The sequence below is a fragment of the Fukomys damarensis genome, unplaced genomic scaffold (assembly GCF_012274545.1).
Source record: "Fukomys damarensis isolate Sample0158 unplaced genomic scaffold, DMR_v1.0_HiC HiC_scaffold_23, whole genome shotgun sequence".
NCBI lineage: Eukaryota > Metazoa > Chordata > Mammalia > Rodentia > Bathyergidae > Fukomys > Fukomys damarensis.
In genome coordinates, this window is record NW_022900935.1 from 40,516,615 (window position 1) to 40,540,000 (window position 23,386).

Consider the following 23,386-nt stretch of genomic DNA (forward strand, 5'->3'; position numbering starts at 1 on the left):
GGGCGTCCGGGGTGGAGCGTGGAGCCGGGCTCAGTGACGCCCGCCTTGGCCCCGGCTCTCGGTGGCCCACAGCCTAGGCCTTTGCACCGTGCTTGCTGCGCTCAGGCTCGCTGCAGAGCCCCGACCCCGGATAAGGAGCCGGTCCCCGGAGCAGGATGCATGGGGAGACCCGGCGCGCATGGAATCGTCTGCCCGGAGAGCGCGCTGTGCTCCTCCCTCCCAGGACGGATGCGGCCTGTCCCAGCCTCTGCCCTCCACGCTGTCCTGCAGGAAGGGAGCCCTGCTGATCAACAACATCTTCGCCGTGGTCCCCGCCCTCCTGATGGGCGTCAGCGGCGTGGCCCGGGCCTACGAGCTGATCATCGTGGCCCGTGTGCTGCTGGGAATCTGTGCAGGTACGGGCGCGGTGCCCGGGTCAGCAGGGCTCGAACCCAGGGCCAAGGCAGGGCCTGGCAGGCGGACTTGGGCTCCGCAGTCCTCCTTTCCTCCTGAATCTGCCCCAGGGCCTTGCGAGCCTCCCGCTTCCCTTTGTTTAAGGAAATCTCTTCAGAAACACACTTAGATACCCACAGGGCTTCACCAGGCATCTTCTGAGGAGGGTGTAGAGTTTAGACTAAGAATAAAGGGCTCTGGACAAAAGAAATATGGAATTTGGGTCTTGGTTAGCAGGCAAGCAGAGTTTTCTTAGTGGTTTCTGCTATTTAAAAAACAAAACAAGGGCCAGGGATTTAGCTCAGTGGTTCCAGCGACTGCCTTGCAAGCACAAGGCCCCAAGTTTGATCCCCGGTACCAAAAAATAAAATAAAATACAAAACAAAAAGCTAGCCAGGCATGGTGGCACACACTTGAAATCCCATCACTACAGCAGGAGGCTCACTCTGGGTTCGAGGCCAGCCTGAACTATATAGCAAGATCCTGTCTCAAAGAGCCAAACAGCGCCAGGAATTTGGCTCAGTGGTGCTGCCTTGCAAGCACAAGGTCCTGAGTCCGATTCCCCAGTCCTTCCCCCGCAAAATGGGAGAAGTAAGCCAAGGCAATAACTCCAAGGCCTCCTAAGGCTCCGTCCTGCCTTAAAGCCCTGGGACGCACAGAAGCCCAAGCTCCTCCCTGTCACAGGTGACCCAGCTTGGCCACAGCTACCACGGAACCAGTGTTAGGTCCCTCGGGGCTGACACCCTGAGAAGCCAGGACTTGGAAGTGGCCCTGGATCCGTAGGCTCCGGAGTCCCGCAGGCTGGGCACAGCCCTCGGCCGGCCCTCACTTCCCTGCACCTGCACCAGGCACCGGCTACAACATCCTCCCCATGTACCTGGGCGAGCTGGCCCCCCAGGACCTGCGCGGGATGCTGGGGACCATGACCGAGATATCCGCCATCGTCGGAGTCCTGCTGGCACAGATCCTCAGCCTCCAGGCCATCCTGGGCAATGCCACAGGTAAGTCGGGAGCGGAAGTCACAACGGGCGCAGCCCCTGGGGCTGGGACACGGGTGCGTGGTGCCTCTCCTGGTGGCTTCTGTTTTCTAGGCGAGCTGGGAGCAAGGGTGTTGCTGATGATGGCGTGGGGACGTGGTGGGGCCCAGGGGACGAAGATGGGAGGGCAGCAGGCACCACACTGATGCCCATGAACACGGCCCACGCCCCGCCCACACGGGGGCGGGGTCTGCATCTGTACTGCTGCTTTACTTCCTCCCTTTCCTTCTTCCTCTTCCTTTTCCTATCTTTCCTTTCCTTTCTCTTCTTCCTTCCTTCTTTTCCTTCCTTCCTTCATCTGGCTCTCCTTCCTTCTCTTTTTCTTTCTCTTCCCTCCCTCTCTCTTATGATCAAACCCAGGCTCTCACACATGCTAGGTAAGCACTACTACTAACCTATCACCCATTACATTTTTTTATTTTTGAGAGGCTTGCTAAATTCCCCAGGCTGGCCTCGAACTTGCAATCCTCCTGCCTCAGCCTCCAGAGTAGCTAGGATTGCAGGCATGGCCACCCCTCCCTGGTGTTCCACAGTATCTCGAGGGGATTTAAGAGACCAGAGGTGGGTGGCCTGGGGAGGCTCTTCGGTAATGACCTTGGGGGATGCTTGCTATCAACATTAGAAGACACCCCAGGACATTTGCATGGGCAGTGCCCTGGCTCCTGTGGCTTGCAACCCACGACACTCCCTCACTGGGGGCTCAGCTTAGACAGCCCCACCCCATCACAGCCAAACTCCCAGGAGGACCCAGCGCCGGTGCCCCCAGCCCCAGTGGTAGAGAGGCCACCTTGTGCCACTGTCTTGGGCCCCCACTCTTGAGCACTGTGCCAGGGAAGCAGCTTCCAAGCGACTGACCACTCAGAAGCAGATCCCCTGCGCCCATCTCTGTTGTCCCGGGTTCCAGTCCTCCCTCACGTCCTCCAGGCTGGCCGGTGCTCCTGGCCGTCACCGGGGTCCCCGCGCTGCTGCAGCTGCTATCCCTGCCCTTCTTCCCTGAGAGCCCCCGCTACACCCTGATTCAGAAAGGAGACGAAGAGGCGGCCAGGAGAGGTTCGAATCCTAACCCCGAGCCTAACCCTGCTCCCCACGCCCCTTTTCCTTCACCCCAGCCCTGTGGGGTGATGTACGCCTGTAATCCCAGGGTTCTGGGAGGCTGAGACAGGAGGATCGCAAATATCAGCCCAGCCTGGGCCATTTATGGAGACCCTGACTCAGAAACTGCTCAGTGCGAAGGCCCCGAGTTCCACCTCAGCCCCCAGGCAGGCCTGATCTGAGTCCGAAAGGCGGGTGGCACCCGGCGCGGGTGCAGAGGGCGAAAGGGCCGCCGAGGCAGAGTGCACCCCTCCCAAAGCTCTGCGCAGGCTGAGACGCGGCGGCGACCCAGAGGCCGAGCTGCGGGGCATGCGCACCGAGGAGCAGGCGGAGCGCGCCGCGGGCCCGGTGTCTCTGCGCCGCCTTGTGGCGCAGCGGGCGCTTCGCTGGCAGCTCGTGTCCGTCGTCACGCTCATGGCTGGCCAGCAGCTGTCGGGGATCAACGTGGTGCGTGCCACTGTGCCGGGTGGGGGTACGGCGGGATCTGCGCCCCCAGGGAGGGACGCACGGGGCGCAGTTGCAAGTGAGGAGGCCCTGCGGGAAGCCCCAATCCCAGCTATGCAGGAGGCTGAGGCGGGAGGGTGTCCAACTGGAGGCCAACCTGGCCAGCCCATCTCAAAATAAAAAATAAAAAACTGCACAGGTGCAGCTCGGGCCAAAGGCCCTGAGGCCAATCGTTTAATCTAAGGACCAAATAAATAAATAAAAACCCACTGGGATGAAAGGAAACCCAGACTTCTTTCACACAGACAACTCTCAAAAAGCCCAGGTGCGGCGAGGCTCAGAGAAGCTGAGCAGCGGGACCCGAAGTCAGGGAGACACAGACGCTCAGTCCTCATCTCCCAACTCCTCCTCTGCCCACGGGCCACTTTCTCTTTCTCCTCCTATAGATTGTTCATGTATTTATTACCTATTTGGTACTGTCTGGTGCTACCTAGGGGTAGAACACAGGGGCAGCTGTACCACGGAGCTGCATCCTGGGCTTTTTAATTTTTTTATTTTGAGACAGGGCCTCACTAAATTGCTGGCCCAGCCTTAAAGTTACCATCCTCCTGCCTCAGCCTCCCTGGCTAGCAAGACCGTCTAAAAAAACCAAACAACAATTCAAAATCAGTGCTTCTGCGGGGCCCTTCTGTTGTTACAGAGTAACACAGCACAAGGGAACTGTTGGGGGCACTGGGGTTGAACTCAGGACATTCAATACATCCCCAGCCTTTTTTATTTTGATTATTTTGGGACAGTGTCCTGCTAAGTTGCCCAGGCGGGCCTCCAGCATGGGATCCTCCTGCCTCAGCCTCCCAGAGCACTAGACTCCCACTCTGGAGATGCAGAACCCAAAGCTAGAGAGTTACAGTGTCCTGACCCACAGTGTCCAGCGCAGCTTGGCTCTGTCCCCGGTGTCCTAACTTTCTGGAGGGAGGACAGGAAGCCAGTGGCCTGGGTGTCCACCTCTCCTCACAGCCCGGGTTTGGGTTTCAGATGGTTTACTACACAGACACCATCTTCGTGTCTGCTGGCGTGGACCCCACACAGTCCCAGTATGTGACAGTGGGCACTGGTGTGGTCACCCTGGTGATGACCATCATCTCCGTGAGTGACCAGGATGCGGCCTCCGGATGGGTCAGGGTCACCTGCTCCCCTGCAAGGCTCGGTCCTGTCCCAACGGTGACCCAGTCCCAGCTGACAGAGGTGTGGCCTCAGAGCTCCATTCTTAACACCCAGCGCCCCCTTCCCCTCCCAACACCACTTCTGCTCCTCACCGTCCTCCTGGCCCTGTGTGGGGACGGCTGTCGCTCAGGGCGCCAGGGCTCCTCACAGCCACATGCCCACAGGCCTTCACCATCGAGCGCTTGGGACGGCGTCTCCTCCTGCTGTCCGGCTACTCCACCTGCTGCTGTGCCTGCCTGGGGCTCACCCTGACACTGCTTTTCCAGGTCTTGCTGCCTCCCTGGCCCACAGTGGGGGTTGGGGTGTGGGGAGCCCCAGAGCCAGCTCGGCCCTCTCCTTTGGAATTGGTGCGTGGAGGATGCCACCAACACCACACACCACCGAGGAGAACCATGTGCCAGGCGTGGTGGCACACGCCTGTAATCCCAGCACTTGGGAGGCTGAGGCAGGAGGATCGCTATGAATTCCAGGCCAGGTTGAAACCCAGGGGCTCCTAGAAGGATGCTGTAGGGATCCCAGGGTAGTGAATGGGGATCCAGGCCACAGCCAAGGGGCCGAGGACCTCGTGGTCTGGATTCAGGGCTGTCTAGCTCCCTGTCCACCTCTGTAGGTCGGGAATGGTGGCACCACGGCTCCGGACATGGAGATAAAGTGTGTTCATGTCGCTCTGTGCTGCCGTCCTCTTCCTCCTCCTGCCCACTGAGTCCTAAGGCCCTGCCAGGCTCAGGACCCCAGGGGGGCTCCTCTCGAGGCCAGAAGCTGGGGCTGCACATGGATCTGACAGCCTGCCCGTCCCCACAGAGCACGGTCCCAGAGCTGTCCTACCTGGCCATCATCTGTGTCCTGGTGTACATCATGGGACACGCCATCGGGCCCAGTGAGTACCCACTGCACCCTGGGGACTGGCTGTTGTGATTCACGACACCCTCGCCATCCTCTCTGGGCCACCTCCAGAGGCTCCCCCTCCGGTCTGGTCCAGAGGGACCATTCTTCAAAGCCTGGATACTCTACCTTTTCCAAAATGCTAGCCATTCTGTGTCACACTTACTCACTCAGCGAGCATTTTCCAGTGCCAGTTAGTGCTGCAGTTAGGCCCACGCCTCACTAATCTGGCCTCCCAGAGGTGCCCAGACTCGGGTCCCGAGTCCCCGACAAGGAGAGGATCCCTGAAACTCTTGTGTGCGCCCCGCAAATGCTCTCCGTGCCTTGGAGCCCACCCAGGGCTCAGGGTCTCACTCCCACCCACCCCAGCTACCAGGCCAGGCTGCGGGTACCCCCGTCCCTGTGCCCACAGCTTCAGGCCCACTTGGGCCAAACCCTCAGGGAAGCCATGGAGGCACAGGGCTCCCTCCCTGGCTCCTCCTGAGAAAGGAACCTGGCTCCCTTTCATAGTTCTTTTCACTTTGGGGAGGAGCCGGAAGTGACACAGTGCCAGATCTGGAGAATGAGGTGGATGAAGAAACAGCGTTGTGTTTTCATTTGTTTGTTTTGGTACCGGGGATGGAACTCAAGACCTTGTGCTTGGGAGGCAGGCAGCAGCACCACTGAGCTACATCCCCAGCCCATGGTGTCATGTTTTTGTGAGCTGCCTTTCTGTCGGATGGTACTTGGGAGCAGTATTCACTACAATTTTATCACATCTCATAAAGACACTCATGAAAGAGTCCTTCCAGAGCTGCTTCAGAAAGTAGCAAGCAGCCGGACGTGGTGGCGCACACCTATAATCCCAGTACTGGGGAGGCTGAAGCAGGAGGATCGCTGTGAGTTCGAGACCAGCCTGGACCACATAGTGAGTTCCAGATCAGTCTCAACTACACAGTGAGACCCTGTCTCAAAAAAACCAAAAAAAAAAAAAAAAAAAAGTAGCAAGCGATGGGATAAGTGTAGGTCTCGCCATGTAGTTCAGGCTGGCCTTGAACTCACAGCAATCCTCCTGCCTCAGCCTCCTGAGCACTGAAATCACAGCTATGAGCCACCACACCTGGCTTGGAGGGGGAGGATTTTGAAGGGGATCCGTGGCTGTGTGTCCTTTACTGTGATAAATTCTATTTAAACATTCACCTTATTTTTAAATCGCTCCCTGTACAGTAGGGCTGTGGTGTTAAACTTCCCTGGAAGGAGCAAGGAAGGAAAGTGATGGCTTTGGGGTCCAGGACAGGCAGGAACAGGAGCTGCCATTCCCGTCTCCCACCACAGGGGGCAGCATTGCCCAGCCCAGGACCTGTGGGTGCAGAATTTCAAAAGACCCTCTCTGAGCCTATGAGGGGACCACAGTCCAAACCACAGGGTCACTTTCCATCCGATGCTTGCTTTTTTTTTTTTTGGTACCTGGGATCGAACTCGGGTCCTTGCACTTGCAAGGCAGGCAGTGGAACCACTGAGCTAAATCCCCAGCCCTGCTGCTTGCTTTCTTTTCCTTCCTTTCTGCAGAGCTGGATGGAAGCCAGGGCCTGGCAAGCGCCGACCACTGAACCACCAACCCTGCCTGCAGCCCTCCCCCATGCACCCGGGCACTGCAGGCTCTGGGGACATCGACAGTGGAAATTAAATTCGGGCCACCCCCAAAGGCAGGCAGGGAAGGGCCCGTCCCAAGCCGCCCCCACGGCCCTGTGCCCTGTGCCCCCCAGGTCCCGTGCCCTCGGTGGTGAGGACTGAGCTCTTCCTGCAGTCCTGGCGGCCGGCCGCCTTCACGGTGGACGGGGTTGTGCACTGGCTCACCAACTTTGTCGTGGGCCTGGTGTTTCCGTCCATGCAGGTGAGCCGCCCTGCTCCCCCACCCCTGCTGCTCAGGCCCTGCCCAGCACCAGCCCTGGTCCCCCTCCCCCAGGAAGGAGGCTCTGAGCCCCAAGGTCCCTGTTGCCAGGAGATGAGGGCCCAGCCTGATCTTCCGTGCGACGCCCCTGTCCCGCCCCTCCAGGCTGGCATTGGCGCCTACTGTTTCATCATCTTCGCGGGCCTCTGTGCCCTCACCGCCTCCTACATCTACATGATTGTCCCTGAGACCAAGGGCAAGTCGTTCGTGGAGATCAACCGCATTTTCGCCAAGAGGAATGGCGTGGAGATTCCGGAGGAGAAAGGAGGAGTCGCTGGCCTGGGGCCTCACCCACCCACCACACTCACGGAGACGGCCCTTTAGAGGGTAGCGCGTTCCGGGCCCTTCTTTGAGAAGAGGGGTCACAGCAGTGAGACCTTTGTACCCCAAGGAACACAGAGTCTCTGGGGGGAGTGACGGGATGGTGGCAGGTGTGTGGTGTGTGTTATTAAGACCCAACTCCTTGCCAGGCTTGGTGGCGAACCCCTATGATCCCAGCTACTTGGGAGGCTGAGGCAATAAGATCACCAGTTTGAGGCCAAATTAGTAAGAGCCTGTTTCAAAGCAGAATAAAAAGGGGTGGGGGATGTAGCTCAGTGGGAGGCCCTGGGTTCAATCCCTGATAGAACAAACACAAACAGAGACACCTTGACTTAAATATGTATGCACACCCTTTTTCAAAGTAAAACTTGGGTGATGTTTGGTACATTCGTCAGCTTTACATTACTGTGAAAAAACACCTGAGGGGATTAACTTATAAAGAAGAAGGTTTGTTTTGCTTTAGTTGTCCTGGGTTCTAACCTAAGATCAGGTGACTGATGACGTTAGGCTTCTGGGAAGGACCACACATTGCAGTCCAGGAAGCAGAGACAGACCCAGAGCCTGGGTCCCACCAACCCCTCCAGAATGCCCTCAATAACCTAAAGACACCCCAACACTGCCACCCTGGGGACCCAGGGGCCACTTGTCTACAGCACAGCATCAGAGAGCCACATGGAAACCTAGGTTCCCACCGTGTGTTGGGTCGAGAATCACAGGAACCAGAGACCAAAGAGACGAAGCCGCTGGCTCCTTGTCAGGTGGCTTCCCCTGTCCCCGCTGTGTCAGAGACGGCACAGCCTGTCCAGGTCAGCGGTCCCAGCACTCAGCAAGAGAGTGAGAGTGGAAGGAATTTGCAGAAATTCTTGAACATCACAAGATCTTTCTTTGGAGCCGGGCGTGGTGGCACACACCTTTCATCCCAGCACTCAGGAGGCTGAGGCAGGAGGGTCGCTGTGAGATCGAGACCAGCCTGGGCTACATAGTGAGTTCCAGGTCAATCTCAACTACATAGTGAGACCCCGTCTCAAAAAAAAAAATCTTTCTTTGGATCCCCATTATGTCACCCAGCCTGGTCTATTAGAAAGTGTTGCATTGCTGGGGCAAAATGCCTGAGATAGACAACATGAAAGGAGGAAAGATGCAGGTGTGGCGGTGCCCTCCTGGGAGTTGAGGCAGGAAGATCCCAAGTTTAAGCCCAGCCTGGGCAACTTAGTAATGCAAAGAGCCTCTGTTTAAAAAAAACATTTTTTTTTAAGGGCTGGGAACGTAGCTTGGTTCAATCCCTAGGACCAGAAAAGAAAGAATTATTCTGACTCATGGTGTCAGAAGGTTCAGTCCATGTGGTCTGGGTCCGTTGTTTTGGGATGACAGCAGCGCAGCGGGGCAAAGGTGCTATTCTGGGGTGGCCAGGGAGAAGGTGGGGGAGGCCATGTTCCCTTGAAGGCCACGCTCTGACGTCACTTCCTCTCATCAGGCCACGCCCCTTACAGGCTCTAAAACCACCCCCGGGTCAAAGGCTGGGACCTGGCCCAGGACGCTGGGGCCCTGGAGATACATCGGATCTAAGCACAGCAGCGGCTTGGCACTGAGAGATGCTGTCTCCAGGATCCCTGCGGAAAGTGCTCTGGCGGCCTTGGGGTTCTTCGAGCCTGGGCGAAGCTGCCTCTCAGATCCCAGACCCCAGCACAGTGTGTGACTGTCGGGAGTGCTTTGCAGTTGCATGACAGTCACCTAACAGCAGAGCTGAAATAAATGCACAAGCGCCTCGAACACAGGAAGTGACCAGGCCCACTCTGGGGGACAGCGACCCTCAGTATCCTAAATGAGTCAGAGAAATTGAATTTCTGTTTTTATTCTTTGTCTTGTTCTGCTTTTTGTGGTACTGGAACTCAAACCCAGGAAGGCGCTACACCCCCAGCCAATTTTGGCTTTTAATTCAGTACTGGTGGGTGAATCGAGGTCTTCAAATGAAGCTACATTTTCGGCCTTCTTTATTTATTTTTTATTTCGAGACACAGTTTTACTAAGTCACTAAATTGCCCAATCCAGGCTCAAACTGGCAATCCTCCTGCCTCAGCCTCCCAAAGTGCCAGAATTACAAGTATGTGCCACCATGCCAGGTCCTGGCCCTCTTTTAAATTTAAAAAATTTTTTTTATAGTCCTACTCTTGAGATAACATAGCAAACACTTTTATTTATTTATTTTGGTGCTGGGGATCAACTTGGGACCTTGCGCTTGCGAGGCAGGCGGTGGCACCACTGAGCTAAATCCCCAGCCCTAAATTTTAAATTTTTGAGACAGGATCTTGCTAAGTGTTCCTCCTGCCTCAGCCTCTGTGATACCTGTGACTACAGGTGTGTTCCACCACACCCAACTATGAAATTGAATTTTTGTTAAAAAAAGAAAATTCCCCAAGAGAAGAAAACTCCAGGCCAAAATGACTTGAGTGAAGCCACTTAATTCTACTAAACCTTTGGAGAAAGAATAAAACCAACTTGACACAAATTCTTCCAGAACTCTGAAGAGGAAGAAAAACTGCTCACCTCATTCTGTGAAGGCAGAATTACTCAGATACTTAAACCAAACTAAAGACCTTGCAAGAAAACCACAGACCAGTAACCCTCCTGGAAAATAAAAGCCCTCCTGAACATGGATATGAAAATGATCAGCCAGCTTTTAGGGAACAGAGTCCAGTATTACGCTGCAAGGGTAAGACACGTCCTGACCTGAGGAGTGTATCCGGGGGACGCAGGGCTCGCTCGGGCCCCCCAAATCCATCTATAGAAAGAACACAGTTCCAGTCAAGCTCACCAGGCTCAGGGCAGAAGCTAAACCCCCACCACCACGTCTGACACTGAGTCCAGCTGTGCGGGTGGCCGGCTGCTGCGGGAGTTAAGTCAGCTGGCGTCAGGGGCACAGGGTGTGGGTGACCGTGGGGACTGGACACGGTACCACTCTTTCAAAAACAGCTACCAGCCCCGTAGAATATGACACACACCTCAGACCCCACACCCACTGCCCAGGTACCTCTGCAGAAGCCCAGCAGCCTCGTGTGTGATAGCCAGAAAAGGGAAAGCCACATAAAAGGGCCCAGGGTGCGAGGGTGAGAAGATTGCAGTACATCAACAGGGTAGAGCTGTGCTCAGCCCCAAACTGCGCACAATCCACTCACGGTACAATGTGATTCAAAGAACAACGCCAGGAGTTGTGGGGCTTGCCTGTAATCACGGCACTCGGGAAGGAGGCTGAGGCAGGAGGATCACCCAGAGTTCAGGGCCAGGTAACATAGTGAGTTCAAGGCCAGCCTGGACTATATAGTGAGAACTGTCTCATAAAACAAAGAAATAACAAAAGAAGTCAGGCCAGAGTAAGAATATCTTGTAATATTTCAACACATAAAATTCTTAAAAATGCAAATTAATCTGCAGTGACAGAAAGGAGATAGTATTCCTTGGGGAAGCTTTTTTCGATGGTTGGTTTTGTTTTGGTTTTTGGTTTTTTTTTCCAATGCTGAACACAACAGAGCTTTCCTGATGAGCCACCCCCCTCACTGTGCTTTTATAACTTTTGAGACAAAATCTCAGTAAGTCGCTGAATTTCCCAGGCTGAGCTTGAACTTGCAATCTTCCTGCCTCAGCCTCCCAGTGCTGAGATCACAGGCGTGCATCCTGAGCCTTAGTTGAAACCCTCATTATCCCGACTGTGGGTACGTACATACATGTCAGATGAAATTGAACATTTAAGTAAGGGAGGCGACTTAACTGGGCATGACAGCTCTCGCCTGTGATCGGGAAGGCTTGCTGCAAGTTCAAGGCCAGCTTGGGCCCAGAGTGAGTCTGCCACGCGCCTGTCACGGTGACCCTAAAGCCTTTGACCCGGGCACTCACGCTTGCTGCAGAGCCACGGCCCCAGATAAGGAGCCGCCCGGGCCAAGGTCCCCGGAACGGGATGCAGGCTAGGCCGGACTGAGGTGCGGGCCTGGGGAGAGCGTGGGTTGTCCGTCCCGGGAGACCCCGCAGTGACCTCCCCGCCAGCTCGACCTCCTTGCTTCTCCCACACCCCCAGGGGCCAGGGCTCTTCTGGACGCCCCTTTCTCACCGAAGCCCCAGTCCTGGGACTTTGGTGGTGGAGGGAACCAAGGCAAATCCCCCCATTCGGTACAGGAGGAGCCAGGCCGGGTGTGCACTGGGGACCCGGCACCCGGCTTCAGGGCTGTTTGGATGCAGGGCTCCCCGAGTTTGGGCTGGGATGGGCTGTGCACTGGAGGAGCCGTGGCAGCCCCAGGGAGAGTATGAGGCCCCACATCCCACTCGCTGCCCACTCAGAAAGCCAGGCTGCAAGCGGGCTGCTGCCGGGCACCCAGCAGAGCCCTGAGGATGCACTTGCGGGCCTCTTGGGCTCCTTTCCTGGGCTCCCTTGTTCCGACTCAGAGCCCCCTTTGGTTGGCACTTCCAGGATCCCCAGACCTGCGAGCTCCAACTCTGGAGACCTCGCGCTGCCCCAGCCTCACAATCCCAGGCTTCCAGCCAGGCCCCGGCTTGAATACCTCTGTGGACGGGCAGCTCACCAACTGCCACGCCAGCGCCTCCCAGGGTGACTGCGCCCAGCCTGCCTGCTTGGGCCTAGCTCTGCCCCAGAGCACATTCCTTGCTGTCTTGGCCTCATTTTCCCATCCGGAGAGCGGGGTTATCTTAGTACATGGTTTACCTTGCAGGGTTGCCAGGAGGGACTGAGTCCCCGAGTCCTCAGGAGCCCCCTGAACTCAGGGTATCTGAACAACTGGAGGAGGTTCCTGCTTTTTCTCTTGCAGTGCTAGGAGTGTACCTGGGTCATGATACCAAGCTCCATCACCAGCCCTTTTTTATTTTTATTTTTTAATTTCGAGACAGGGTCTCCCTAAGTCTCTAAATGGCCCTGGCTGGGCTCCAACTTGGGATCTTCCTGCCTCAGCCTCCCAGAGTCCTGGGATTATAGGCACAGGTGTGAAAGTGCTTTGAAGTTCTAGCATCAGCAGCTGCCCAGAGCAAGCCCGCCACTCCCTTGAGCCATCCAGAGACCTGCACCTGTGCTTGATAGGTGCGGATCTTTCCGTAGGATCTTTCTGGACCTCTGGGCCTCAGTTTAGCAACATTTGTAGACAGTCGCAAGAGCAGCCGTCCCAGGTCCCTGGAGCATTGGCCCTGCAGTCCTCACTGTGGCCACTGGAGGGCAGCATGCTCGTGGCCGAAGTGGCAGGGTTTGCTCTGCAGTGATGTAATTACAAAAAGGGCACGTTAGACCATGCGTGGAGGTGGAGGTCTGCAATCCCAGCGCTCTGGGAGGCTGAGGCAGGAAGACTGCAAGTTCGAGTCCTGGCTAGATAACTCATTGAGACCCTGTCTTAAAAAATAGAAAAGGGGACAGGGATTTAGCTCAGTGGTGCTGCACCTGTCTCGCAAGTGCAAAGTCCTGAGTTCCATCCCTCCTGGCACCACAAAAGATATATAAAATTAAAAATAAAATGAAAATGAAAAAGGGCTAAGGATGTAGCTCGGTGTGAGGGCCCTGGGCTCAACCCCCAGTACAAAAACAAAACAGGGACAATAACAAACTATTATCACTAGAAACCTTTTCGCTTTTGTTTTTTAGTTTTCAAAGGAGAATCAGCTACTTTTCTCCTCTGTGTGGTTTGTAGGAGACACATTTGGAATCAGAAACGAACAGCAGTCACACAATTAAACCAGGGTGTTCACAGCTGCCGAGAAGTTACAGAAATGGCAGTGATGATCACAGACCTTCATTCTCCCCCTTGCACTGAAGACGGGACCAATGTAGCACACGGGGACATGTCATCCTCCTGCCTCAGCCTCCAGAGTGCTGGGATTATGGGCCTGTGCCACAGCGGCCAGTTTAGGAATGAAGCTGTCAGGGATTTTCCTTTCTTTTTTCTTAGCAGCACTCAGGATGGACTCAGGATCTCATGCAGGCTAGGCAGGCACTCACCACTGACCCGCACCCCAGCCCTTTGAGGAAACTATAAAAATAGAAGTCTTTTTGCTTTCATGTACTGCTGGTAGATAGTCCGTCCCCCAGTTGCTCTTCTGGATGCCCCGGTAATAAAGGGGGCTTCCCTCTCACCCCCACCCAGTGTCTGTCCAGACAGCCAGTGTCCCCACAAGCTCACTGTCCATCTCTGGGGCCAATGCACAAAAGCACAGCAAGGAGTGTAGAGGCCCACACCCTCTGTCTAGTCCAAGAAAGGCATGTGCAAGGGCCCTGTGGCCAGGATGTATGTGGTATTGACATAGACAGTAAAAGTTAGAACTACTCAAAGTCGGTGCAGAGGATAAGTACACATGGCAGCAAGTCCCTGTGAGGAGTGGGCTCCTTGGCAACCTACTTGGGACCCCTCCTGTCTCCCAGGAGCTCTTTCTGTTCCCCAATGAGATTTCCTGCTCTTAACCTCCTTCTTCGACTTTGGGGACACGAACTCGCATACCTGACATCCAGCGGGTGGGGCTTCCCTCTGCCCCTCTGTATCCGTGTGGCCCAGGTACCACGGAGTGGGGGAGGGCTTGTGCCCAGAGAGCAGCCAGGGGCCAGCGGTGCAGCCCACAATTAGGGCTTTGGATTTGTTCTCTGTGATGGAAACCACAGCAGGGCTTGGAGCAGGTAAAGTGCATGATGTTTTGCATTTTAAGGGAATAAACAGTGATAAAGAATAATGAATACCCTTGAATCCATGACCTACCTTCAGCAAGAAGTGGAATTACAGACACAGCAAAGGTCCTGGGCCCTCTCCTTCCCTCTCTCTCTTGTTTGCTTTGTTTTGCTTTGTTTGAAACAAGGTCTCACTATGTAGCCGGGGCTGGCCTCAAACTCAGGTGACCCTCCTGCCTCAGCCTCCCCTTGCTGGGATCACAGGTGTACGGCATCACACCCAGTCACCTGACCTTGTGGTTTGGGGTGGATATACCCCAAGTCCCTGCAAGGTGGTCCAGTATCTTCTGACAGGACACTAGTCTTACTTGACTTGTTGCTTTCTGGCCTGAAGGATTATAGAAGAATCTTCCTTTTCCTACTCTAAATCCTGGAAATCCTCCCTCCCTTAGTCTCCACCTCTCCCCTGTGCCCTCTGGAGCAGGGAAAAAAGGGTACGCATGCGTGTTCAGGGGTATCTGAAGTGGTACAAAGGAACAGGAACATATTTTAAAACAAATTTCCAAAATGATTTTATTACATCTAAATGCTAAAGGAAGTTCAGGCTGATTTTTTTTCTTTTTTTTTTTTAAGTGAATGTTATTTAATAACATGCATAATTTATGCACAGTGTGATACATTCATTAAAGAAACATTATTGCGTGCAAGTACACACGTGTGTGCCAACGTGCAGCTGTGTCACAATCAAGATGCGGACTATTTCAGCGAGGGCCGCGGCAGCCCTGTGTCCCTCCGCAGCGGGCCCTCCCTCCCTCGCCTCCAGTCCGTGAACAGTGGACGCCTTTGTATTTATTTATCTCCTGTGATTTCTTTCTGCGCTGATTTATCGCTTAGACCAAGTGAGTGATGATTCTTTTCTTGCGGTGGCCGCCACTGAGCAGCTCCCGGGCCCCAGGCCGACACATCCGTGCCAATCAATTTCTATTGGCGATGTGGCCTCGAGGCCCCTCTCGTCCCGGTAGTGGTTCCCAGTCGAAGTGAGAAGTCCAGCCGGTGCCCCAGGCACCCGCCACGGGACTCCTCCTGCCAGGCCACCCTTTCCTGGGCCAGTTCGTGCTGCCTGCAGTTAGACCTGCCTCTTAACTTCCTCCAGAGATTCAACCAAGTACTGGATATTGTTCTCTATTCTGTGCAGGTAAGACCTGAGCTCAGAGCCTAGAACATATGGGATAAAAGAAAGAATTACTTTGGCAAGGTCAAAATTTGGAAGGTTCTCCAGGCGTAGTGGTGCACAGCTGCAATCCCAGCACTTGGGAGGCTGAGGCAGGAGGATTGCCACATGTTTGGGGACAGCCTGAGCTAGTGAGTTCAAGCCTTGCAAAAAGGCCTAGGGAAATCTATAACCAGGAAATAAGTCCATGAGTCTATATCCTCTCTGCATAGCCTGTGAGAAACGGGCTATGTAGAAGACCGCCACTCTTTGGAGAAGGAAGTCTCTCACTTAGCAAGACTCTGTCTCAAAAAATATTTTTAATGTCTTTGTTTGTTTGTTTGTTTGTCTGAGACAAGGTCTAGCTGTGTAGTTCAGGCTGGCTTGAACTCACTATGTAGTCCAGGCTGGCCTCAAACTCACAGCGATCCTCCTGCCTCAGCCTCCTGAGGGCAGAGATGTCGGCATGTGCAGCCACACCCAGCAGTATTCGCATCCTTGCCACCACAGCCATGCGGTGAGCCGAGAGCCCAGCTGGAACCTGACCTGAAGATCCAGCGGGATCAGAGAGGTGGGGCAGCTCCTGCCTCCCCAGCACCCCAGGGCCCCGTGCTTGGCCCCAAAGAAGGCGCAGGAGACGACCTGTGGCCTTGAGGACCCCGCGGCAGAGGCGTGGCCAGACTCATCATGCAGGGAGATACAGGGGCGCATGCAAGGTACGGCTGGGCCCGGTGCAGTGCGGTGGGTGAGGAAAGCCAGACCCTGAGCCCAGCAGGTGATGAGACTGTGGTCCCCTCACTGTCCCCCAGACTGTCACCCCTGCCCCAGCCCAGGGGCCCAGGGCGGGCAGGCAGCCGGCACTCACCGGAGCTGGGGAAATAGCGGAAGTTGGCCTCCACCACCCGGCTGTGTAGTGGCTGGGTGCTGCGGTAGCCGTTTTGCAGCGTCCTGTTCTGGTGCGTCAGCAGCGTGTTCTCCATCTTCCAGACCTGCGGGCACAGGGAGGGAATCTTGCCGGGAGTTCTGTCAGCCCTGAGGAAGGGCTTGTAAGATCTCAAATCCAGGGGAGGTTCTAGGTGTTCTGTGCTGGCACGCTGAGGTGTGACCCAAAAGTATGGTGAATGTTGAAATGTACAGATAAAAGGCCAGGCGCGGTGACCTATGCCTGAAATGCGAGCACTCAGGAGGCTGAGGCAGGAAGATCATTGTGAGTTCAAGGCCAGCCTGGGCTGCATAGTGAGCCTCTGTTTCAAAAAGCCAATCAATTAGCCGGGCGTGGTGGCGCACGCCTGTAATCCCAGCACTCGGGAGGCTGAGGCAGGAGGATCGCTGTGAGTTCGAGACCAGCCTGGGTTACATAGTGAGTTCCAGGTCAGTCTCAACTACACAGTGGGACCCTGTCTCAAAAAACAAAACAAAACAAAAAGCCAGTCAATCAACCAATCCAGTAAAAGACAGATTATTATTACTCCCCTTCACTTTGAACACATGAATCCCATTGTCCTCGCTACTCTCTGAAGCAGTTCTGCAAGGACTCTTTCGTGAGTGTCTTTTCACAGCCGTCTCTGTCCTGAATCAATTCGAAATATTGGAGGCGATTTCCATCAAATAAAACTTGACGGTGTCCTCCTCCACCTTATGCGCTGCATCTGCTGCCGTGGGACCTCTCTGGCTCTTCTCCAAGGTTAAAATGACCAGGAAACGTGAACGTTTGGAACCGATTCAGGATACAGAAGCATCCACAACAGCACAACACAAGACACTGAAGAAAGAGGACCCCAGAGCTCGGCAGAAAGTAGCAAGGACGATGGGGTGAGTGCGTCCAAAGGGAGGGAGAGGATTTGGGGCGATTCGTGGCGATGTGCCTTTTACCATAATTCATTTTTCATTTTATTTTATTGGGTTTTTTTGGTACCAGGGATTGAACTCAGAACCTGGTACTTGCAAGGCAGGCAGTGGACACTAAATCCCCAGTCCTATAATTCATTTTTAAAATATTTAATCATTCAGCCTGTTTCCCTTGCTGGGAAGCAGGACCCAGCATCCCCTGCCATCGCCACACTTGGGTGAGGTCAGCTTAGGGCTCATGCCTCTCTTCACAACTGCTTTCCCGCTCAGATTTTCAAACTTGGTCTTTTATGTTTTATGGTTTCACTGGGTTGTGTTAAGTGTGAAGTTGTTCGTTTTCTTTTTTTTGTGGGGGAACAGGGTCCTGCTATGTAGTCCAGGCTGGCCTTGAATTCATTATGTGGCCAAGACTGGCCTAGAACTCAAAGAGATCCTCTTGTCTCAGCCTCCCGAGTACTGGGATTACAGGTGTGCACCGCCTATAATTTTATTTGTAATATATTTATAAAAGATTCTCTTGCGTTAATATCAAACCTACAGATTGAAAAACATTTTTTTAAACCTACAGATTGATTCTTGAATTCCAGACTGACTTTGGATAACTGGACCCCCGACTGACTTCCCACCATGCAAAAAAATGTCCTCAGCATGCACGAGAAGATAGCCAGCCTCACTTCACACCAGCGAACAGACTCCGTGGGTTCTGCACTGCCTGGGTTTGCCAGTCTCTGCCACAGCACCGGTGTTGCTGTCACCCACAGTCACCCAGGCGGCTCTGCAGACTGGCACGTGGCAGACCCCACTGAGGCCCAGAGGAACCCGGGAGCCCTCTCAGTGCCCCCGCAGCCGGGCGGGCAAGGCTGGCAGGAATTACCTGCACATTGGAGATCTTGACGGAGTCGGCCAGCACGAACCAGCGCACGTTCTGGGTGCAGGGTGGGGTGGTGAGCGAGCCCTCGTAGCTGTAGTAGTGGAAGAGGTCCTGGGGCAGCATGTTCAGGACGGAGAGGCCGTGGAGCACCGTGCTCTGTCCTAACCGGGAGGACGGAGAGCGACGGTCACTGGGGGCGGCACACTAAGGCCACTGCTCTGGCCGCTTTCAGAAGGGGGCTCCCGGCCACGTCTGCTGCTGTACGGGTCACACAGCTCACAGCTCCTCTGGCTGTGCCCCACCAGAGCCGGTAGTGGCACTGGGAGAGGCGCGGGCTCCCGGCTCAGGCCCTTCAGACCCTCAGCAGCGCCACCCTCTCCCCACCCTGTCCTCATCTGCATGCGCACCCAGTCCCCTACGTCGTGTCCTACCTGCATGCTTGATGCTGGCCAGGTTGGAGATGAAGCTGCTGTAGTATGTATTTTCAGCATTCTCAGCCTGGAGGAGAAAGGAGGAGCAGTTAACCAGGTGGGGAAGACGCAGCTTTGTGCTTTCCTAGCAACCGGGCAGAGACGTACTTGCTAGTGGTTGGCAGTGAGGAGGCGGGGCCTGGACAGAAGAGGCGGGGCCTAGTCTGGTCATGGGGCGTGGCCTGGGCAAGGTTATGTCCCTCCAGGCTCCTCCCCTCTCCCGCTGCTTCCTGGGTGCCACGAGGTAAGCATCTCTGCTCCAACAGGCCCTTCCTGCCTTGAAGTCAGCAACTACGGACCGAACCCTCTAAAAACCATGAGCCAAGATAAACCTCTCCTGCAAGGTTGTGGTGGGTGTCTGGTATTTTGTACCAGCCATGAGAAAGTGACTAAGCCATGCTGAAAACTGCCCAGGGCACTTGTTTAGGGAAGTGTCATCAGAAGTCGGATGGCCTGTGACCAGGGCCCAGGGCTCAGAGGCCCCATGGCCAGAGCTCGCTCTCTCTCTCTTTGTTTTTTGTTTGTTTGTTTGTTTTGTTTGTTTGAGACAGGGTCTCATATATAGTTGCGACTGAACTGGAAATCACAATGTAGCCCAGGCTGGTCTCGAGCTCACAGCGATCCTCCTGCCTCAGCCTCCCGAGTGCTGGGATTACAGGTGTGCACCACCACGCCCGGCCTTTTTAAAAAAATTATAACCATCTTCATGAGTAAATGCTTTAATTTGTTATTTGTCTTGACCCATTTCCAGAGCATTGAAATGGTTGGGGGTTTTACTCTTGTTTTGTTTTTGGGTTTTGTGGTGTTGTGGAAATGGTTGTTTGATTTTTTGTTTGGTTTTGATATATATATATAATTTTACCCAGTTTAATACTTACTTTTTGGCAATTCAGTTACCCACCACTTCTAGCTTCCCTCAGGATGCCTTAGAAACAGAGCTGTTTTCTTTGTCTGGCTGGGTAGAGGTTTGCCCTGCCCTTCTGACCTGTCTGTGTTGGTCACCTCTCTGTGGTTCCCTCCCCTTACGGCATCTGTCCCCAAGGTTCACAGCCCAGAAGGGTCCATCTCCCAAGTCTCCCACCGAGTCGGCTTCCACGGACCGGGAGCCCAGGAAAGGACTGGAGAGACGCGGGGCAGACCCTGGTCTACACTGACTCTGCCCGGCCATGGGTCTACACCGCACCCAAAGCCCCGCCTACCTCCACGAAGGCGGCCAGCACCGCCAGGCCACCCGGGGCATCTTTGGCTACTTCGTAGCTCTCGTATTTGGCGTTGTAGTGAACCACGTGAATCTGCGGGAGCGAGGCAGGTACCTCGTCAGGGCAGCTCCGACCCCACACAGTTCCCAAGGAAGAAGAAAAGAGCAGGATGCCAGGCCTCAGACTTCCCGCACCCGCCCCTGCCACCTCGGCCTCTCTCCTCCAGCCGGAAAGCGCTCCCAGGACACTGGCTTGCCAGGGGCCCCGGGGCTCCCTAGGGGGCAGTGAGGATCACCCCGAGTTCAGGCCAGGCTGGGCCACAGACTGAGAACCTGCCTCAGGCACAGCGGAGGGAGTGGGCCGTGGGGTCTGCAGGGAAAGGGACCCGTGGGTCCCCACGCACCTCCATGGCCCGGCGCATCCCGTCAATGGTGTGCTCGGAGCCGCTGACCTCGAAGGACTCGCCGCCCCAGTGGTAGTGCATCTGCACGGCCCGGTACACGGTGCCGTCGGGGCCCGTCATGCGCATGCTGGAGGGCAGGCTGATCTGCACTGCGGGGACAGCGGGCACTCAGACCTGCCGGCCCCCGCGTTGCTCTCCGGCCCCTCCACGGCCACGCCCAGGGTGGCCAGGCCCTCAGAGGCCCAAGCAGGTGCAGCTGGTGGACCACGCTCTGAGGTGGGGTCGGGTCAATGTTCCAGCCCTGACCTGTGCACCCTGGACTCCGCCCCGCTGCCGCCCAACTGGCTGGGGGGGGCCCCTGCAGGCTCTGCATGTTCTGGGTGTGGACGGGAGGCTGACAGGTGAGGGGGGCCCAGCATAAAGCCACCCACTTCAGAAAACAAGGGCCCAGAGCCAGGCATGGTGATGAACCCCGGTAATCCCAGCACTTGGGAGGCTGAGGCAGGAGGACTGACACAAGATCAAGGCCAGCCTGGGCCACACAGTGAAACTGTGGCTCAACAAACAAAAGGACAGGTTAGCTCTAGACAGCGGTAAGAGAGACCCTGACAGTCCCATCCGCAGGGCAGGAGGTAACGATGAGCTTGTGGCTATGCTTTTGAAACGGGGAGGCCAAAATCTCTGCCCCAAAAATTCAACTTGCTGAACCTTTCAGATTCTGAAAATGGATTCAACTTCCCAAAGAGGTTGCTCGCCTTCACAGGGGATGAACTTAACCAATTTCTCTTGCAGCAGTCCACATCATCTGAGCATCGGCTGTGCTCAAGAAACAATCAGAGGGCCGGGGATTTAGCTTAGTGGTTCTGGTGCCTGTCTCACAAACACAAGGACCTGAGTTCAAACCCCATACAAAAAAAAAAAAAAGAAGAAGAAGAACAAGAACAATCAGAGGTAAGGAAGGGGAATAAAATAATCAAGATGTGTTGTGTACCTGTGCCTACACCCCACAGTGAATCCAGTCATTATGTATTGCAAACGTAGACTAAGAAAGACATATTTTTTAAAAATATTTTTGTTTTGAGACAGGGTCTCACTATGTATTTCAGGCTGGTCTTCAACTCACTGTGTAGCCCAAGCTGGCCTCAAACTCCTGAGATCCTCCTGCCTCAGCTTTCTTGAGTGCTGGGATGACAGGCATGCATCACCACACCCAGGTATAAATAAATTTTTTAAAAGACATGATCAGCCAAATATCAAAGCCACGAAGGCCAAGAACAGACTGAAAATCGGACCCACATGGAGGGAGACAGAACGACCATGGGGAAGAGTGACAGGGAACCCCGGTTTAGACAGAAAAAGGGCAGGGTAGGAAAGTGATACGAGGCCTCGAGGTCTCTAACCACACTGCAACCGTGTTAATTCCAGTGATAAAGGCTGTGGTTAGGAGAGAGTTAGAAGTGGGAGCAGGTGTGTGGGAACGCTCTGTATCACTTTCGCTGTTTTCCTAGCCTAAAACTGTTTCAAAATAAAAGTTAAAAAATCAGAGCCACAACCAGGCCCCAGCCTCCAAAGATCAAAAGCACCAGGGCAGTGGTGGCGAACCTATGACACCCTATGGCACTCATAGTTCTCTCCTTAGCTCTCGAGCTAAGCTGCCCCGGCAGCTTATGCTTGTGAGCGGCTTCTTTCTGCTTTGAATTCTGTCACATCTGACACAGGAAATAAACAGACGACCTGAGCACTGCACTCATTGCCGCCAGACCCACACAGGACGAGCCCCAGTTTCACAAATGGTCAGTGTGCACACAACAAACAGCAAAGATCACAGCTGCGCAGAAACACAGCAAATGCAGATTTTGCCTTTCAATAGAAAACTATCATCAAGAGCTCTGTTTTTGTGTTTTTCTTAAGGGACAAGATGTTAATGTAAAGTTGTTTTTTCTAAATTAAAACCTCAGTCTTCAGGTTTAATTGCAGTGTTGACATTTCCCGATGAGTAAGTGGGTTCTGGGTTGCAGTTTGGGTGCTCGTCTCTAAAAGGTTTGCCATCCCTGAGCCAGGGGGCAGCTCAGGGTAGAGCCCTTGCTGGTAGTCACAAGGGCCCTTGCACCCGTCCCAAAAATCAACTGCACATGGTCCACAGACCTAAATGCAAGACTGTTGATCTTGTGCGTGTGTGCGGTGCTGGTGTGGAATCCTGAGCTTCACACATGTCAGGCAAGTGCTCTACCCCGGGCTACCGCTGCCCTGCAGGGACATTTTAAATACACCACCAGAGGTACAATTCATTACGGGGGAGCTGGATTTTACTAAAGCTAATGAACAGACCCCTATCCAAAATGTCCAAAGAACGCCTAAAAATCAACAATAGGAAAACGAACAACCTGCTTTGAAAATGGACAGAAGACAGGACAGACCGCTCTGCCAAGGAGATACGAAGATGGCAAAGGAGCGCAAGAATCGGGAATTGGAGGCAGTGCCAACACCTGCGCCCCAGGAGGGAGAGGGAGGGACGGGGGGGCGCTCTGTGGTAGTGCGCATGCCCAGCACGGCCCCGGCCCGGCACTGCCCGGGAGGGGTCCCGTTGGTTGTTTGCAGAAGTCCGTGGTCGAAGCCGCGCACACCTGCAGCCTTTTGCCCCTGTGACTTTACTGTTTACCATTGTCACCCGCCCTGCCATGAGCAATCGCCTTTCTCAGTTGTGCAAGACGCACCTGTGTGTGGGCACACACAGGCCCCAGGACCAGGCGGGAGTGACGGCGCCTGGTGTCCCGGAAGGACGTGGCCGGACACCAGGTGGCCGGGGTTCGAGAGGCTGTCACCTGACCTTCCTGCCTCTGCCTCCCCCGCCGAGAAGCGCCCCCGCAGGGACCTGTGGGAGGCTCAGGGGAGGCCGCTAGAAAATCAGGGGGTGTTTTGCAAAAGTCAAGCACGAGTTTTATGGTTTCAGACTCAAGAGAGAAAGAGGGGCGCGGGGGGTGCTGGCTGCCGCCCTCGTGTCCTGCCCCTGGGTGCAGGAGGGGAACTCGAGGAGCTGCCGCAGGGACTCAGCGTGCAGCCGCCGCTTTCCGGCTCCTCGCTGCTGGCTGTGTCCCTGCGCGCGTCACCTCTAGGCGCCCCCTTACCCGTGTGGCCGTTGTTGGTCACGGGGAACTGGCCGGCCTCGTCGTCCCCGTAGCCCTCGAGGTCGAGCGCCCTGAGGGCCGAGTTGAAGCGCACCTTCCGCCTCTGCAGGTCGATGGGTGACTGCCGGTTGCCCCCGCACTCTGGGTACCCCCGTGGCCAGTGCTCCTCGTCCAGCTCCCCACCTGAGAAGGGGACAGTGGGCACGGATCAGGGGCAGCTCTGCGGGCCAGGTTTCGGGGGCTCTGGTGCTGTCCCAG

At 55.1% G+C, this 23,386-nt stretch overlaps 2 protein-coding genes across 2 annotated transcripts in view; one reads left to right on the forward strand and one right to left on the reverse strand.

Moving 5' to 3' along the window:
* The window catches only part of LOC104871890 (solute carrier family 2, facilitated glucose transporter member 7), a 10,544-nt gene extending 2,863 nt beyond the window's left edge, over positions 1-7,681 (forward strand). The window contains exons 4-12 of the mRNA XM_033767850.1: positions 271-395; positions 1,281-1,433; positions 2,394-2,519; positions 2,821-3,008; positions 4,041-4,151; positions 4,394-4,495; positions 5,031-5,106; positions 6,857-6,984; positions 7,147-7,681. Of these exons, the coding sequence (XP_033623741.1) occupies positions 271-395; positions 1,281-1,433; positions 2,394-2,519; positions 2,821-3,008; positions 4,041-4,151; positions 4,394-4,495; positions 5,031-5,106; positions 6,857-6,984; positions 7,147-7,365 (1,228 nt within the window). The 3' untranslated portion in view covers positions 7,366-7,681. The remainder of the gene's footprint in view (positions 1-270; positions 396-1,280; positions 1,434-2,393; positions 2,520-2,820; positions 3,009-4,040; positions 4,152-4,393; positions 4,496-5,030; positions 5,107-6,856; positions 6,985-7,146) is intronic.
* An 8,094-nt stretch (positions 7,682-15,775) lies between these two features.
* Positions 15,776-23,386, reverse strand: part of Ca6 (carbonic anhydrase 6) — a 10,779-nt gene continuing 3,168 nt past the window's right edge. The window contains exons 2-7 of the mRNA XM_010638003.2: positions 23,129-23,311; positions 20,004-20,152; positions 19,601-19,693; positions 18,363-18,429; positions 17,935-18,092; positions 15,776-16,201 (exon numbers count right to left, since the gene is read on the reverse strand). Coding sequence (XP_010636305.1) covers positions 15,776-16,201; positions 17,935-18,092; positions 18,363-18,429; positions 19,601-19,693; positions 20,004-20,152; positions 23,129-23,311 — 1,076 coding nt within the window. The remainder of the gene's footprint in view (positions 16,202-17,934; positions 18,093-18,362; positions 18,430-19,600; positions 19,694-20,003; positions 20,153-23,128; positions 23,312-23,386) is intronic.